Below are 19469 nucleotides of genomic sequence, written 5' to 3'. Positions count from 1 at the left end.
AAAATGTTATACTGAATGGTTACTGTTGAAACTTGATGGGAGATATCTCCTTATAAAAAAGAGGCATTTTACATAGTTATCTCAGCTTTGAAATCTCGTGTCACTACTCCTTTAAGCAAATGGCCATGCTTGTAATAGCATGCAGGAAAGTCATCACACGGTAATTGATTTTAAGCTCGATCCCAGTGCTTTTTTTAGTTTTTCATTCGCTGCATGACCTTATAGCTGCTCACTGAAGACATACAGCGTATATTTAAGGGGCCATGCATACAAAATAAGTGTTTTAGTTTGAATTGAAGATGATTTATTCACAGAGAAATTAATCAATTTGTTTAAATTTTCAGTCTCCCACCAAATCGTGTTTTGACGTCTGCACTGACATCACAAGAACAGGTCTTTACCAAATTGGCCGAATTTCTTCATCAGCACTTCACATCCTCAAAAACTGCACAACGACCCCTGACATCCGCATCGTCTGGGCTCCTGGACACGCCGCCATCCCCGGCAATGAAGCGGCTCACGCCGCGGCTCGCGATATAATACACCGAGCCATTGCCGACGTTGGCCAATGTTTACCCCCTCACGATCAACTCCAGCCACTCAGTGGCTACACGGAGATTCTCGCGCATTACCGGCAAACTCGTCGTCGTCTCCCACCACCACACTGGCGCCTCTCCAGAGAGGACGCTACAACTTGGCGGCGGCTCCAAACGAATACGTATCCACATCCCACCCGCCTCCACCTCATCTTCCCCACCCAACAACCTTCCCTCTGCGCTTACTGTCCCCAGCCTGGCACCCTCTACCACATCATATGGGAGTGCCAACGAACTCCAGACTTGCCCCCCCTTTCCAACCCAACCTTCGAGCAGTGGAGGGCTTCCCTGGCCAGCCCGGACCCGGATATCCAGCTTAAGTTGGTGACCCGAGCACGGACGGCCAGCCGAAGTCAAGGCATCCCGGACTAGGGACGCCTTCCACGGGGCGACGCCCACACATCAGCCTCTGCTGGAGAAATAAAAATTTTTTCTCTCTCTCTCTCTCAAAATAAACGCAGTGTGAAGTGGAGCCCTGTTTACTGTTAGTCAACCTAGATGGCGCCACCTACTGCGACGGGCCGTTTTATGCCTTTACTTTGTGACTGTATTTGCACCTGGCGTTTTTGTTACTGTAGAAAGTAATTGTATGTGAAACATGGGGTATCCTGGACAAACAGGGTCCCGTAAGAGGTTGCCGCTTACGCCATTCGGCCGGTGTCGTGTAAGACAACTCCAAAGCGGTGGACTGCTGTGCAGCTAAAACAAGCATAGTGCACCCAGTACGAAGTGCAGTGCGCACCGGTACTTATATGTTGAAGTCTATTATCGTAATTTTCATTGTTTACCCCACCATTATTACTGCTGTAAAATGAATATGCATTACATTTAGGTTCAAATAGCTCGTTCGGCAAGCTTATAAGCTCTTCCTAATGTGCATTTGCTTTTGCCGGCCTCGGCCAATCGCAGAGCTGGTACATATGACATCATAGGTTCTGTTGTGGGCAATGAGCTAGTGGGTCGCATGGCCATTCACTTCTTTCCTAACTATATAGCTTGTTTGAGTTACGTTAAAAGTGGTGTCAGTATGATTCTGATGAGGCAATTTTTCGAATGAACCAAACTTGTGTTTGGTCTGCATGGCCCCTTTAAAGGAGCACTGACACGAAAATTTTATGTTACGCTTTTATCGATGCTTAATGGCCTGGCGAAGCTGAAACAGCACTTCAAATACTGCAGCGCGCGATAGTTAATTACATTGAACGGTCTGAAAATGGTTTGTTTCAAATTCCCGCACTTTCATCCCGAACGGCGCATGACAGAATCCCGGCCTGACCTCACCGCTTTGTGCGGACGTCACAGGCGCCCGCTTGAGAGGGTGTTGTGCCCGCTAGGCGCTCGTGGGGCCGCGCGCGTGAAGCGACGCCACGAGTTTTTGACGAGCGCTGTCGCGTCACTTCTTTTGGCTTCATGGGGTGATGTCACGCTGATGTCTATTTGCTGAGTGCCGCTCCGCGCGCTGCTCCGTCAGCGCAATAAATGAGACCCAATTGAACTATGTTCTTCGTGTCGCAGGCCGCTCATATTTCAGCCAGGGTATTCTGTTGAGTGAAGGAAGTGTACTGTGCAATAATATTAACGCCGAAAATTGGTGTCAGTGCTCCTTTAAGATCGTGACTGATGAATCCACCTGTCAGAGGGTATTCACAGCCTTTTTCTTCATGGCATTAATACAAAAAAATAAAAACCTCGCATGTACCAACACGTTACAAAAAAATAAAAACCTCGCATGTACCAACACGTCTGTATATATGTAGATCAATTCACACGACAAGAAAAGGAAGTACAAAAAAAGGTATTTATTTCACCATTTCTCTCATCAGGCTCCATCTCAAAGAAAGAGACACAACCTAAGAAGAGCGCAAAAAGAACGATGGCGTCTACATGAATCATGTGGTGACAGTGGCAGGATGGCCCATTTTCAAAAGCTTATGTGCACAGCTCTAGCATAGCATTTCACCAAACTCTACAAGTTTTATACAAGAGATACCACCACACTCCTTTCTCATCTTTACAAATACTAGGTATACCACAGCGGCAGCCTGCTCAAAATCCACCAGGGCATGCAAGGTCACCAGTGCGTCTGGGCACGGCAAGCACTGTTGCAAACAAAAGCAAAATAATGAATCAGTACTATTCTAAACCAGAGAACAGCAGAAAGACAAGAGGAATGCTACTAGTCACAGACTTCTGTCAATGAAATTGCCACGCTTTACGGTCAAGGTTTTAGCGTGTTGCAACGTTTTAGCGTGTTGTACGCCCTGGAAGTGCGAAGGTGTATGCACAGGTACCACAATCAACAACAGGCCCCAATGTAATGATTCAAATTTACGTAGCACTTAAAAGTCCACTAACGACTGTATGGACAGAGCATAGTCCCAAATAACGCCTTTTTCCGAAAACCAGACCAATATGACACAAAGGGGCGCGCAAATGTGTGTGCCTATGCATGCTAGCAGCCATGCACGCCCATACTGGACAAAACAAGGCGGCTAAGAAACAAGCAACGCTAACACCACACAGAGCTCTGTTTTTCTTCTTAATTTAATCATGACACGAAATGAGCATCTCAGAGTAAGCAAGACAGTGGTGGCCGGGAGAGGGGAACAGAAGCAAGGAGAGGCAACGTTTCTTGCTGCTGGGGAAACGGGCCCCGACGCCTGCAGTGGATTACGAGCGGGCCAGTCCAAGGGGGAACACCACCGGAGAGGGGCGGAGTCAGTTTGCTGCGGCCACAAACGCGGCCGCTGCGGCGGCGGCCGAGCTCCCCTGCGAATCGTCGCAAGAGTTACTGCGGGCCTTTTGCAGCGACCGGAGGGCCTGTTCGCGCAACTTTCGCTCCAGCTCCTCCGCTTTGTCTTCCTCCGACCTCTGGAAGGGAGAGGGGAGGGGCTCGCCGTGAGAAACCGCAGGCAGCGCACTGCACACGTGTCTCCCGTCACATCTTAGGGACTCCCACAGGGATGTTATCCGCCATGCTGCATGGCGTGCCCCTAGAGTGGCTGCGTGCTCGATTTGAGGCATGCGGTTAGTTTAGTAACAGGAAGTTGGGAAACGGGGGTTGAGAAGGGGGAGTTTGGAGTGGTGACTGTATTCCCTTGCCGCTGGTGAACGGCGCTCTTGACCACACAAAGCTGTAGCTTCCTTATTCAAAAGAGGCCACAGCACAGCCATCACTACTGGCACAAAGTTATTTTAATGAAAAATCTATTTTTTTCGGTGGTACAACAACGTTAGACAACTAGGCTCCATCACTGGCACGATGACGGTAGTATAACATTCCTGCTTTTCAGCAAACGTGATACCACTGCTTTTAACATAACAATCTTTCTTTTTCTCGGTACAACGATGCTAAACAACCAGACTCCATCTCTCGACCTTTCTTTTTCTGCACACCGCTTCAGCAGATTATGCTTATGCCCATCTGAAGCCAAGGCTGGCTGAGGTCCATAGTATGAATTACACATTGTGATTGCCTCTACCCTGCTTCAACCCCTTACTGAGCGCAGTGTAACTGAACTTTGCCGATTCCAGTTTCCACTTGGGGTTAAACAAGGGCTATGCAGAGCGACGAGCAGAAGATTGCAGAAGATTGAAGGCATGAAAATAGAACAAGTGTCAAAGTCATCAAGGGTGACTCCAACACAAGCTTTTGGAAGAACTGCACCCTCACACAGGCTGCTTGGGCACACAGTAAATCTTAAAGCACTCTACAATAGCGAGACAAAAGCCGCAAGGGTAAAGAAAGCCCAGACAACTATACTAAGGCTTGTGAAAAGCCCCTCTCCTGCTTTCCCGAAAACACTCGCACGTTTTCCCTCTTCACCCACAAGCACAAAGGCCCTCCATGAACACACTGAAAGCAGATGCTTGGGATACGCTGTTGAAATAATAATAATGCATGCAGGTTTTTCTCCGTGCTTTGGGAAACTGTAACTGAACAGGGAAGTGGGAGGTGGAGTCCCAGAAAGTGCATGCGTGGTGCCAGCAGCAGAAGGGTGAAGAATATGGAGCAGCAGTGAGTTCTTTGAAAAACAGGGTGGCTTTATTATAGCAGAAGCAGCGTTCCATTCAGCAACATGCAAAAAAAAATGATTGACGGGAGTGTTAGTGCCGCTGCATTTAAGAAACATCGAAGCGACCTGCGAAGGCAGTCAACCAGTACATGGCTGTGAGCCCGTCTCTTGCTTGGCTTTGATTTCCCGAAGTACATGGTGATCTTGGTTTTTTTGAATGATTTTGACAGAAATTGAGAACTTGTTTTCTAGAGGTCTGAGTTATAGGCCATCATTTTTACGCACGAATGTTATCACAGGGCCTCTCGGGTGGTGAGGCAATAAGAGTAAGGCAAGTTATGATCGTTGCCATTCCACTTCACAACGGAACATATGATCTCATAGAAGAAAAGATGGTAAATATAAAGGCCCGCTTCAGAAACAACAAGAACAGAAAATTCTACTAGTCCTCGTCTGTTGCAGCAGCGGCGTCAATGCAGCTTCTCTACGTGACATACCTAGTAAGTATTGCTGGAAATCTATGGTCTGGCCACATTTATAAAAGAACATGGGGCCTCATGGGTGGGTGAGCAAAGAACATCCTAGCCTCTCTCTTTTTACCAGCATGACAGACAGACAGCCCCACTTCAATTTCTGGTAGAGCTCAACAAGATGACTTCGTATTCTTGCAGAAAATTCCACTAAAAGCGAAAAGTTGTGCCCTGCCATCAAAAAGACAAAATATTTGGGAAGGAAGTACACACCAAAGCATAATAAAAATCAGCTAACAAAACGAATTATTAATGCACAAAGATAGAACCCTCAGCTTCAAGATCGGCAGTGGGTATACAAGTAGACAATTTGTATTGCCATTCAAACTATTCATATGAAACAAAACATAGCGGGTGCTTGACTGAACATTAAAATTAGAAATGTTAAATTTTCCTGCAACAAATAAAATTTATTCAAGGTGTCATGGACCACGTCACCAAATATTTAACAAATTACTGAGGACAACTGCCTCATGAGTGAACCTAGTAGGAAATATGCAGAGCGCCCAAATTACAAATTTGCGATGCACTAAAAAAATTGCGAATACCGAAGGAATCCTTGCGAATACTGCAAGGATTCCTTGAATGAAAGTGTTCACTACAGCGGTGCATGTATGAAATATTGAGAGATGTAGGTGTGACATGAATCAAAATTCAATTTTTGGGTGTGATGGTTATTTACTTTGTTGCTGGAAAATTTAGAATTTCTAATACCAATCTTGAGTCTCAGTTCCGCGGAACGGCCTGCATAATGAGTGCATGACTACAGCGCAAATCGTGCGCTCGTGGAATCGTTATAACGCTTATCAAAAATCATGACGCATACGAATACAGGCAGGCCTGCCGTGCACAAATACAAGTGTGCAACACCAGAGCCAGGCCAAGGCAGGCTACTTTGCAAAGGTTCAACGAAACATAAGGCTTCGCAATGACTGACCTCACTGCTGCACTAAATACGTATTTCTGTAATCAACAAAAACAAGGTACTGCCACATCCTTGAACAAAATTTGATTAGCAGCTCCAGCGCACAGAAAATGGCATGTTCTGGTGACGTCGCATGAAAGGCATCCATTATGTTTCTAGATCTGAAAAAAATAATAAATTTGACCAGTTTTAGCATCAAGTAGAAAGGCTTGATGAAAACTGCAACAAAGTGGACTTCGCAGCACTGATTAGTAAGACTAAAGCACACTGCTGAAAGTGTGTGCAAACTTAGTTGCAAAGTTCAGCCAATCTAAGAAAACAGTAAGAGCTTGCAGCCAACCTATAAATGCAGTAAAAGCTCTACACTCCATCGAGGGGATACTTTAGGCCAAAGAACGAGATCACTGGTAGTAGGACCTCATTAATATTAGGCTGTACCTAGGAGGAGAGCAAGATAACTGCACATACTATAAACCTTAAATGCAACCTAATGTAATATAGCACAATGACTTAACAGATAGAATCACATCCAAAGTCCTAACACACCGTACAAACTGCAAAATAATTTTTTAAAATAAAAACATACAGACTAACACTGCCCCTAAATCCACTGTGATGTTCGGCACCACAAATCTCAAAAGTTACATCTATCTTGCAAGCTAGGATTACAAAAAAATTAAAGCCGTTCCACTCAATGTGAAAGCTGTCGACAGTGCAGAGCAGTGATTCGCCATAACGGGCTGTAGCGCCACTCTCCGCTCACTGGTAGCATAAAATGCAATTCCAATTGCCCGCCTTCGCAGAGCTCGCGCGCCCCCTGCCTGAAACTGCGCCAGCGGGAGTTCTATTCTTTTTGTGCTTTTATCCCCGCACGTGCCGGCGTTGCACTGCCACATTTTGCGTTTACTATTTACTATCATCAAAACCAACCCAACGGGCGTCCTTAACTAAAGGAACACGGCGCTGCCTGTCAACTACGTACATTTTTCCTCAAATGTACCTTTTCTTTGAGCTAAACAATGGGAAGATGTATGACAAGCGCCAGCGTTTCATGAGTTTCGCATGCTTATGACTATGTAAACCACTTGGCTTTCAAAGCCTCTGAGGTACGCCGCGAACAACAGCGTTAGCGCGGGACACCGCCTTGGTGTTCTAATACTTGGGTCGAGCGAGCGTGGTAGGACGACAAGGCGAGCGCCTAAAGTGCTCTGCACTTAAAAAAAAGTGAACACATTGTAGGTTGCACTCATGACTGTAGCTCAAAAGTGGAGATATGTGTAACTAGCAAATGACAACCTCATTCTCATTATTCAGCTATATTTTCTAGGTGGTATCCCTTTCTTTGTGTGTGTGCGTGCATGTGTGTGTGCCTGTATACAGTAAAATCCCGATGATACCACTACGGCTGGTACAAATTTCGGTGTGACACAAATTCGTAATATTTCCTAGCCAAACTGCATTGCTTACAATACCAAAAGCGCCAGTTGTCCTGAACGCGTGTTGCCCTGCTGCAGATTGTACGAACTTGACAGCCAGCAGTCGCGCAGTGAGCGAAGCGAGCGAGACCTTGGCGGGATCCATGTTCGCCAAGCCCAACATCACGCAGCCGTGCGATCTCTCACTGTTCGCTCCATCGAAAAGATTGGACCATGCTTGGCATGCCGAGGAAAGGATGGTAGAGACCGTCCTTGAGCCACCCACTCAAGCCAGCCTGACTTGTTTTCTGTGGGCTGAAACACGCCTGGTCCTGGCGCTTGACATGCGGAGGCGTGCAGTGGCGGGCGAAAACATTCGTGAAATCACTTGTGCACAATTTTAGTCCTTTCAGAAGTCGATCGTTGAAGTTCTTAGTAAAAAGACAATGCAGACGGATATAAGGAATTTTTCTCCCGCAAACAAATTTATCTTTCATTTTGTGTATGTTTAGATGATATGAATTTTGGATGATACGAATATTTCACGCTACCCGTTAAAATTCGTATCACTGAGATTTTACTGTTCATTAAATCACTTGTACACAATTTTATGCCTTTCAGAAATCAATCATGGAAGATCTTAGTAAAAAGACAATGCAGACGGATATAAAGAGTTTTTTTCTACTGCAAACAAATTTATTTATCCTTCATTTTGTGTGCTCTGATGATACGAATATTTCACGCGACCCCTTGAAATTCGTATCACCGAGATCTTACTGTATACAGTCAAACCCACTCATAACGAACTCGAAAGTGCCACCAAAGTGGTCGTTATATAGAAGTAGTTCTATGGACTCGGCCTTTAAAAAATGCGCGCAAATTAGCGAACATGTCGAACAACCCCTCCAATGACAAGTCAAGCATTTTCGCTTCATGAAGGGACACGTGCTGCTTGCTTACAAACAAACTAAACTGTGTTTGTGTCGAACCTGCCGCTACCGGCACAATGCCTGCGAAAAAATTTTTTTCAGACGTCTTCAAAATCTCCACTCGCCGTGATGGCTTCGATAGCTATCAGCCGCACCAGACTGAGCGTACCGGGAGCTCCGTCGCTCTGGCCGGTGAAGAGCGAAGTTCGAAAGTTTGAATGTCATCATAATTTGTTATCAGTAACTGTGCAACTGAAGTGTTGGCGGACCACGATCTCTAGAGGGCAGCTAAGTAACCACCGGTGCTTTTTGCAGCACACAGTGCCACGTTTGTGTCGACTCAGGTGGCGTCATGCTCCCATCAGGCTGCACGCTACCTCATTGTTTTTTCTCCCTCACTGCCATTCTGCCTCGGGAGAAATGCCTTGACAGTTAGTGATCTCAGTTGCGGCGTACGAAATATGCGGGTTGTGCTTGCCGATCCGAGATATCTTCTTTGTGATTAAACCGAAGCAATGAACGCACCAGCACGCCACCTCTTTTATGCTTTAAGGACTGTCCTGATATTTTTTTTTCATTTCGTATCCACCATATTTTTACCTTGACCGTGCTGGAAGTGTTCGTAGTAAAAGCAGGATGCTTTGAAAAATGTTCGGTTAGTCTGGACACAGTTTCACTTGGGTAGCATAGGAAAGTCGCAAGTGCACCGAAATATGGTCGTTATAACCAATACACCTTTATATCTGGGAATAAGTGGGTTCAGCTGTATATATACATTTATACACACAGTAATTCCTCGTTAACTCGAAGTCGTAAAATTTGCTAAAAATTTCGAGATAAGCGGAGTTTCGAGTTAAGGAAAATTCCAAAGGTTTTTAGCCGGCTGAAAGAAGAGCGAGTGCTGGTAACAAAAGCTCCACAGCACAGGGGAGCTTTCGTAGCAAACGAAAAATAGTTCGCAGGTAAAACAAATTTTTATTATTGCGGAAGGAACTGCACGATGCTCGCCTGTATCGCATTCGCAAATGGTCCCATAAAAGTATCTTCGAGCTACTCACGGCATCGCATCAATTGTTAATCGCCGCCGCTACATTCTACCTTATTACACAGCAGACGCAGCAAGTTCCTTGTTTCTGCCGTTGTAGGCACTTCTCAAGGCTCCTCTTTGTCCGCATGATCAGCTGCATCATCCACAGCTACCTAAACCACGTAGGCGTCGGACAACATTGCAGTAACGGGGACACCGGCCTCATACAGCGTGTACTCCGCTTAAATTTTCCATTTACAACCGCGTTTGGCGCGTAGTGGGGGCTAAGCCTTCGAATGCAGGCCTTCTCGGCTTTCAATTGATTGTAGGGTCTAATGTGCCGATGCAATGCAGGCAATAAGGTGCGCCGTAGTGGAGGGCTCCAAATTAATTTTGACCACCTGGGGGTCTTTAACGTGTGCGGAAATCTCGTACGCAAGGGCATTTTTGTTTTTCGCCTCCACAAGAAAAGCGGTCGCCGCAGCCAAGAATTCAACCCGCGTTCTCGTGCTCAGCAGCACAACGCCTTAGCCACTGAACCACCGCGGCGGGTGCTTTCTCAGATTTCTGTAACGGCCTTTGCCTCATTTTCTCTTTGACAACATATCAAAATAATCGAAAAAAGCTTTGAGATAAAGGGGGCAAAAACATAGCACCTATGGGAGGTACATCCATGCAAAAAAAAACAGTTAGCCTATATTTTGAGATATCCGAGCTCGAGTAACGAGGAATTACTATATATAAAAGCTACCGTATTTATTCGAATATAGGTCGACCTTTTTTTTCCGAAAATGTGCTTAAAAATTGAGGGTCGACCTATAATCGTGACCGAAAAACCTCGACCTATAGTCGTGATCAAAAATGGCGAGCGCACCGAGCGATCCGTTTCTCCGCCCGGCGCTCCTCAATTTGAGGCGGCAGCGCGGAGCATCTAGAACAAAGACAGGCAAGAAAATATAGAAAAAAATAACAAAACAATCAGCGTAAGAAAACCGAGAAAACCACCCACAGTCACTGCCGGCTATCGCGCATTACCTGCGGCCGAACCGCGCGAACGAGCTTACGTACTGGCTAGAGAGCCAGATTGGCTTGGCTTGGTGACTTCGGAGCCGCGGTAGCGGCTAGCGTGAGGTGGGGGTAAAGGTGACTTTCGCCACCTAGCGTAGCCACCTCGTGAACGGAACGGCGTTGCCTGCTTCGCTCGCTGTCTCTACTATCTCCCGTTCTCCGTTTCATGCGCTTTCTTTGTGTTTGCTTCGTTGTGATTTCCGCACACAACGTTTTCCTCGTGCGCATTTCGCGATGTCACCATGTTGACCATGTCACGTCGGACTTTAAGCGCCGGGTGATCCTGTTTGCTGAGAACTTGAACAACTGCGCCGCTCAACGAGAGTTAGTCGTTAATGAAAAGCTGATCAGGGGATGGCGGAAACAGCGGGACGAACTTTTTGCTTGTAGGGGACTGCGTCGTGCGTTTCGTGGTGGGAGGCATGATGCTCTCGAGGAAAAACTCCAGCTGCACGTGGAAGAGGAGCGTGCGAAAGGACACCGAGTGTCCTGCGAAGATATTCAGACCAAAGCTCAACAGTTAGCGCTGCGAGGCGGGACTGGCCGTTCAGCCTTCAAAGCCAGTCGGGGGCGGGGGGGGTAATGAACTGCGGCGCATGCGGCGCAAGTTCCGACGACGACGCAGTGTGTGGCTCCGACCAGTGAGGTGACCGCGTTGTAAATAAATGGGAGTTTTAAAAAGTTTCCTCAAGTTTTTTTCTTAAAAGTATGGGTCGACCTATAATCGAATATATTATTTTTTTTTCCGGCGATTTCAATTTTTAGGGGGTCGACCTATATTCGTGCTCGACCTATTTTCGAATAAATACGGTATTTTTCAGTTGTTATAAGTCACAAACAAGCACTATTATTGGACATCATGCATCAAGCGAAGTAGACCACAACATGCCATCTTTATGCGAGAAGGCAGCTAAAGGATATTTGCAGTTTATCACTGGTAAAAAGCAGCCCAACCTCCAATATTCATTGGTGTCAAATATATCGATTTTTTTTACCATTGTGATTTGACTTTTTACTTGTAGCTGCTTTGTGTAGTTGAACTCATGCAATGACTTATTTCACTGTCTTTGTGAAGTGTAGAAGCTTAACTTGTTTATAAGGACAGCAGTAAAATGAGTCCTTTGTTTCTGCCAGCTGAATTACAGCAATGACACCAAACTAGTATGCAATTTGGTCACGACCGAGATTTCAGATTATGTTGTTCGCACTGAATTAGTTTTTCAACAACAATTCATATATCAGAATTGTTCCCTCCTGACGAAAAAAATTACAACATAGTTATTACATTCTTTAAAAACTTTAAGGGGGGACACTGGTCTTGAGGACCGAAAATTTGCCAAAGAATTCATTTTTTTTGTTTTAATTTTATGTAAGGCTACAGGTCCCCAAAGAATGTACCTGCAAAATATTATAGCTGTACCATAAGTATTTACAAAGCTGTTGCCCTTTGAAGTTGCCTAAATGACCATTTTTACTTATGTTTCCAAACTCCGCGCCTTGTTTTCTCAGGGCAACTTTTCCCCCCGTGAGGTCAACTGCCGGGTACATTATCTTGGGATGTACTGGTCAGACTTGTATAATTTTTGCTGCATTCGAAAGCTTATGAACTGAAGAGTGCAATAAAATTACAAAAATAATGGAATATCTTTTTGCTAGCACAATGTTTTAATGCAGTTCGTTTTACGAAAACTTTGGTAATCGATGACCTGGAATTTAATAAGTTCACAGCAATTGCAGAAACAACGCTGAAATTACTGCAGTAGTATAATTGCACTCCCCAGACCTTTCAGGGCCCAAAGGGATAAAAAGTACCCGAGTATTTCATCAGTAGATAATGAAAAAATCGCCCGCACCGGAACGGCATTACATGTTGCACAACTTTGAACTTAAGCCACATTGATGAAAACTGCACAGTTGCGCTCAGGATGTTAAAATACACTTCATGTGTAAATCTCAGGCACATAGGCCAAAAAATAACAAATGTCCTCCAGACCAGTGTCCCCCTCTAAGTAGTTTCCACAATTCAGGACCTTGGACCCTTGAAAAGCACATACCTGCACTACCACCTTAGAGTCATTATTTTTTCTTTTGATCAAGAAATCATGAGAAGATGGCGACTAGGTTTGGCAGGACTTTACTCAAACAAGTCTCAAGAGGCACCTGAAAAGATTTTGCCCAACCACATGTGCAAGGCAATAGAGGCAACATCATATGAGAAATGAAAGCCCGCAACCTCTTAAAGAAAATAGAGGGAAACGAGAGAGAGGGTTCAGTAAGCAGCCCCCTTAGCAGCAAAAGAGCGACCATTCTGTAGCCTTCTCAGCAAATGGTCACTGGCAAAGGACGCACAAGCGATTGCGAATTTCAAGACAGGAATGTGCTTTGATCTCCTATCTCCCTCGCTTTCTCTGATGTGCAGTAGGTGCCCAGACCAGACAAAAGGCCCTTGTTCCAGCACAGCAACAAGTGAATACAAAGCCACCACTAGCCAAACAAGGCCTTTGCAGTTTCCACATCATGTTTGTAGAACATCCAGACGCGTTTAGGGCAAGTGAAGGAGATGGCCCGTGTTAGTGGAGCCCCTTTCCGTAGCTTTGCGATGCTTGACAATGCAATTTATTAGCCTTATCCAACTAGAAGATTGTATCCTTATCTTCCCCCTAATACTCCGTCTCAATGTGTCACAAACTAAACACGTGGTAAAACGTTTTCCCTACAGTTGCTTGCACTCCTACTTTTCACCGGAATTAGCCAATGATTACTTCGTTTGGTTGGAAATATGTACGGGCACACGCAAAGAAAGATTTGAGAAATGGTTTTCTTTGCCCGCCTCTGCGCATGCCATGCAGCACGAAAAATAAAACAAATAAAGCGTCCCTAGGTGCTTCAATTTATTCCTGACCGTTGCATGGTCTTCTTTAGTAGAGTTACAGTCGAAACTCGCAATAACGAAACCGCCAGGGAAAGCCCGAAAATTCGCTTTTGTGGGAATTTCGTTACCGCAAGAATGAAACATAAGCTTCAGAAAAATCGGCCACAAGCTGACAATTTATTTCCGAAAGTCGGTTATATTACTTTGCGAGCCTCACCTAACAGCAACTTCACAGCTCAGCTCTTACACTGCAAGAAGGGGTTAGCGACTAGTCGTTGCGCGCACCTACGAACAACGGCATCATGTCGAACGCATCCAAAGCATTTCGCGGGTTCGCCTTCTCTGCACGCTTTCCTCGTTGGTCCTCGGCACCGAGTATGTCAGAGCATGCAAGTGAAGTCCAGCTTCTTCTGTGATTGACGAACTCTGCCATACAGCGGCACGTCGTTGTTCTGATACTGTTCACAAAGCTAAGTGAGCCCCGCTTTGTGGACGTCCAGAAAAGCCCCGGCCGTCACCGTTTTGTTTTGCATGCGTGCGCCATTGAAGAGTGGCGCGTTCGCTTTTCAAAATGGTAGGGCAAGCTGCAGGCCGTTCCAAGCTCATTGGTGCTATCCTCCCTTGCTTCACTTGTGCCACTCTGACTGGGGTGATGATGGGTGCCTTATCTTATAGTGATAAAAGCTTCCACTTTCGGCTTGGCAGAGGCATCTTACTGAGAGTGAACGTGCTGATCGGTGCACACACAACAAACCCATGCGCTCTGTTCAGTGGTACCGGGCGAGTGTTGCTAACGTAGCCCAAGCCAAAGCCGCGTCGTAAGTCACCATGTGCCTCCCCCTGGTGAGGCTGCCTTCGGGGTCTGCTGCATGGTCTTTTTTGTAATAAGGCGGCGGCCATGCAAGCGTGCTGTGGCAAAAGTACGCATTTTGAGTCAAAAAAAAGGGGAAGGGGGGGGGGGGGGGGCGCACTCTTTGGACATTGTTAGCCTCCAATGGGGAGGTAAAATGCTGACCGGACTTGCAGCGAAGTTCGTTAATGCGGGATCGCTTCCCAAAAAACATTTCGTTGCGGCGAGTTATGAAATACATGGGCGTCTATGGGTGTCCAAATATTTCGTTGTGGCGGGAATTTTGTACTTGTGGGATTTCAGTATCGCAGGGATCGACTGTATTTGGTGCAACAGCATCTAATAAGAAGTTTTATTGATGAGAGGAGTGCAAAATGTGCGTAAGATTACATCGGTGTAAAGGGTAATTTTTAAAAGATGTTTATCAATGAGGAGGGTTATGAGGCGTGCAATGAGCTAACAGTGGGGCTCTCCGATTTACAGTCTCAGACTCACCGCGGATAGTCCGCGGGTAGTCCAAGGATTCCCGAAGCCATAGGGATACATGGGAAAATCAAATGCCGGACTGCTTCTCTGGGAGTCCGCGGTGAGTCCGAGACTGTAAATCGAAGAGCCCCAGTGTATAGGGCCATAGTGAGTAGAAACGTTACAAGCAAGGGAATGGAGAATCTGAATTTAAGCAATGAACTCAAAGCTATCACATTTCCGGTCCCACCTTTTCACACAGCAAAAGCAGCTACTAGCCGACACTGCATGTATCTAAATAACAGTGCCCCCCCCAAGCACGACACTACGAATGACAACATCAGTGAATGCATCTCACCTCTTCGTCGACATCTTGTTCGTCGGTGCCTTCGCCGTCGTCATCGCTGTCTTCCTCTTCGCTTCGACGGCTGGACCTCTTGTGCTTCCGGTGCTTCCTGTGTTTCTTGTGCTTCTTGTGTTTCTTCTTTTTCTTGTGGGTGCTCTCGTCTTCGGACTGCATGGGAGAGGGCATGCACATGCTCAACATCACCCCAGGGTAAGCCATACCACCCACGTGCATGGCCTACAACCACGCTGCAGCATCACCTCCACTGCTGGCGCAGGTATTGGCCGAAAACACCACACCAGGGAAGGATGGACAAGCTATTCCAGTGAGGTTTTACCAAGCAGGAATACAGCCGAGCCCGCTTATAACGATACCGTTGATAACAATACCTCGTTATAATGAGGCGTATATAATGAAATAATGAATATAACGAGCAAATCATAATTCATCTTGAAAGTCCCCGTAGAAACCAGTATATTTAAAACCTCATTTTAACAAGCTAAAATTTGCCCATTACGGGATATAACGAACAAATTTTGCTAGGAAACAAAATTTTGAGACAATTTCACGACAGTGCGCAAAGCTGTATTTTGGCAATTCAGAACGCCCGCCATGCATCTTCCAGCAACGCAAGAAAAGCTGGGTGGTGCGCAATGACTTCCGCCTTCCTTTCGCTGCGCACAGCATGCAGCCACTGCACAGAGCACGCACGGCGCGCACGCTTTATCTTTTATCGTACTATGTACGTGATTCTAGCCGCACGAATGCACCAGGCGGTTATGCTAAAAGCACTCGCATCCTGCACGAAGTTGTCCGAGCCATCATTAGCCATCATTCGCATCAGAAGGATGCATCAAACTTACGAACTTCTTTGCCCCAAAGTCCGTTTAAAATACAAATTACTTATTTTGAAGTGCAATAAAGTAGGTGCGTGACTTTCGCTTTTCATCTCCGGAATGCAGTTATTTTGTTGTGTACCGCCGTGCGGCGAGATCCAATTTCACCTTATATTTGTTTAGGGTAAGTACCGTGCACAATATTTGCAGTATATGCCTGCTATGGCTATTATTTATTTATTTATTCATTCAGGATACCTTACGGGCCCATGGAAGGGTATAGCATTAAGGGGGAGCACATAATTTATAAAGGGGAACTAACGACAGAAAAAGAAAAAATGCGACAAGGCAAAAAAATAAAGACAAGTAAAGAGTCAAAACGCAGAAAATACAATGTTTGAAGAAGGAAAAACACAAGTCAAGAAAATGAACTCAAGTTAACAAAAATGGTATTACAGCTACTGCAAGTAGGTATGTATACAATTAAAAGTAGATGAATGCATAAAAGACACAGCCAATATGAGCGCTTCGGAGATAATGAATATCGCCAAAAGCCAGAAACATATGAAATGAAAAGTACACAAAAATTGAAGTTGAGTGAAAAAATTACGCTGCGTAATGATCAGATACATGGCATCGAAAGGTTTCGTGGCATGAAACAGATGCGATAACGTCGGGGAGATCATTCCAAAGGCGTATAGCACGTGGGAGGGCAGATGAATCAAAGGCATGCGTGGTAGCATAAATGCGTGAGAAGCTGAACTGGTTGTACAGTCTACGTGACGTGGTAAATGGGTGTCGAAGATTAAACTCGGATGATCTCGAGGAGTAAACATATTTATGAAATAGGCATAAAAGTGCTAAGGAGCGACGTGTGTGTAACGGTTGAAGGGAGTATTCATGTTTAATCTGGGTGATGCTAGTGTATTGGTCGTAATTAGATGAAATGAAACGAGCAGCTTGATTCTGAATTGACTCAAGCATGTCAATTAGATAGTTTTGATGCGGAGACCATATAGAAGTGAATTCTAGCTGTAGAAGGACTAATGCTAGAAAAGCAAGTTTACGAACACTAGATGGGGAATTGTGTAAGTTGTGTCGTAGATAACCAAGTGACCGAGAAGCTTTTACACATATGCTAGTGGTGTGGTACGACCAAGACAAATTGGGAGTGAAAATGATGCCAAGATATTTGTACGACGACGCCCGCGTTAGCAAGTTATTGTTGTTTATGGTATGCGGAAAATCAAAGTTAATACGTTTACGGCAAAATGTCATTACATTACATTTATTTAAATTTAGTGTCATGAGCCGGTGTTACACCAGCTTGAAATCAGATTAAGATTATTTTGAAAGGCTAGATGATCGTCTGAATTATTTTACGGTATATAATGCAATCATCAGCAGAGCCGAACGAATGGTGTACCCAAGTCGATGTAAATTAGAAAGAGAATATTGATTAGAATATAAATTAGAAACAAAACAAAAACAAGCAAATCGCGGCGTCCCTTCAATTTTGTTATAACAACGTTTAACTGTACATCGGATATAATGATGAACATCTATCGCACTGTCAACTTTTGTCTGCTTTCTATGGTAAAATGAACCGCTTATTATAATGCTCCAGTGCCGCGATATATAATGATTAAATGCGGTTACAACGTGCACCGAAAACGCCAGCTGCCGCCGGCTCGACGCGTTGACGGCACTGCGAGCTGCGAATCGCGATCACCACACTGCGCCTCGAATTTCTTCTAACCCTCAGAAAACGAGCCAACTGCGCCGCTTATGAGGAACAGAGAGGAGAAGGAGAGCAGTTTTTCTTCCGTACCCCCTCCCAGTGCCGCCGCTCGTGCATTCGCTTGCTGTGTCACATGCGCACCGCTTTGAATGTGAATGGGTACCTCTTCAACTACTTCCATTTTTCTGCGGAAGGGGACGTCAGGGCCGATGTTTTGGAAACGTCCGAGTGCCTCAGTGAAGAGGCGATAATTGTGCAGATACACGCTGCGGACAGCGGTGACAGTGACGACTCTGACGACGCGGTTGCTAAGCCTCAGGTAGTGTCTTTGCAGGAGGCCCAATGCATGATATCGTCTTTCAAGGACTTCGTTTCCACCAAGGACTTTTTGTTAAGCTAGGTGAAGCACTTATCGATGGCCTTGAAAAAGACCTGTGCCAGCTCACCTGTGCCAGCTCCGCATGCAGCAAACAGAGCTGGACCACTATGGCTTCTTTGCTGCAAATTAGTAGTAGTACGACCTTGCTTGCGTGTGAATAAAATGTTCTGAGCTCTGCCTAGTTTTTTTTATTTTGCAACCTGCTTATAACATTATAATTACCAGTTATAACGATGGAATTTCATTGGCACTTGGATATTGTTATAAGTGGACTACCCTGGACATGCAAGCCAGCTTCTTTCACTGCAGTCACCGCCTGGTTCCCACTATTCATTCACTTGTGCGATAGGCAGATGAACACATCTGTCCGATTACCTCCCACTGTGGCCGGTGTTTGATTTACACACAACAACAACAACAACAACAAAAAATCCCAAAAGCAGTTTGCTGCTTTATCCCTCATACGGCGCATCACAGTACCACATAAAGCTGTGCTCACGTGCAAGTCTCCACCCCCTCTCCCTTCCTCGTAAGCAACGTTGCAGAGCAGGGATGTTGGAGGAAGCCACCCACCTCACTCGACTCGGACTCCTTCTTCCGCTTCTTCTTTGGCTTCTTTGCGGGCTGCTTCTCGGCAGAGGCGGGTGGACTCTTGGCCACCACCTCGACCTCCTCGTACTCAGACTCAGACTCGGATTCTGACTCCGGCTCTGGCGCCGGCTTCGGAGGTGGCTGCTCCTGCCTTGAAGTGGGCCGCTTTGTCTCGACGACGTCCCTCTCCTGCACAGCCGGATAATCACGGCGTTAATGAGCAATGCAACTAACGAGCCTCCTGCTTAAACCATAACCACCTCACGCCTGCTTGTTGCGTGCCCGTTTTCAAATGCAACTTGGTACTTGGTGCACACGTTTCTATGGGTGCTGCCAACGAAAGACCCTGCAGGTTCCAAGCTGAACCGATGTGCCCACTATAAATTTCGTAGACCGATTTTACGGTATACTCATCAGATGGTCACGAGAAAGGTGGAAAGCTATTTTTTTTTATGGCATACCACATGCACTGCACTGCCCTTAAAGTGGCAGGAAGTGAGGATATTACAGCCTTTAGCAAAATGTTGACAGCAGCGGCAGTGTTTTTAGTTGCATGTTTCACGATGAAGAGTGCCCCGACTTAGTATCCGTAAAGGCCAGCTGCACTTAAATTTCACCTTTGCCAAATTTGCTTTGAACGTACACTACGTACCACCAAACCAACTGAGACAAGACCGGTAGCCCCGTCAAATGCATTAATTAGCTATAAATGCTTGAAATAGCTCCGTCGCAGGCAACGCTGCACCTGACGGCGGATCGTGTAAACAGCCTTGAAGTAAAGGTGACATTGTGGCCGGCAGGCCCTGCGCTTTTTCCTACGGCCAGCCAAGAAAAACAGTTGAGCTCCGCCGTGCGCACTCCTCCTAGGTCTGCTGTGAGGGCA

General features: G+C 45.8%; 1 protein-coding gene across 10 annotated transcripts in view; it reads right to left on the bottom strand.

Moving 5' to 3' along the window:
- Positions 1-2376: 2376 nt before the first annotated feature.
- Srrm1 (Serine-arginine repetitive matrix 1) overlaps positions 2377-19469 on the bottom strand; it is a 310368-nt gene continuing 293275 nt past the window's right edge. For 7 of the 10 annotated variants that reach the window (XM_077682629.1, XM_077682628.1, XM_077682632.1 and 4 more), the window contains 3 exons: positions 18569-18775; positions 15052-15207; positions 2377-3467 (listed from right to left, as the gene is read on the bottom strand). In XM_077682629.1, the coding sequence (XP_077538755.1) occupies positions 3315-3467; positions 15052-15207; positions 18569-18775 (516 nt within the window). In that variant the 3' untranslated portion in view covers positions 2377-3314. Of the gene's footprint in view, positions 3468-4619; positions 6229-12560; positions 12667-15051; positions 15208-18568; positions 18776-19469 lie in introns of those variants that run through there. The other 3 variants (XM_077682630.1, XM_077682631.1, XM_077682635.1) reach the window with 3 other exon arrangements.

Source organism: Haemaphysalis longicornis, unplaced genomic scaffold (genome assembly GCF_048455015.1).
Source record: "Haemaphysalis longicornis isolate Haplotype H1 unplaced genomic scaffold, Haemaphysalis longicornis Haplotype H1 scaffold_9, whole genome shotgun sequence".
Lineage (NCBI taxonomy): Eukaryota > Metazoa > Arthropoda > Arachnida > Ixodida > Ixodidae > Haemaphysalis > Haemaphysalis longicornis.
The sequence above is the reverse complement of the archived record's forward strand: the minus strand, read 5'-3'. Positions and strand labels throughout refer to the sequence as shown.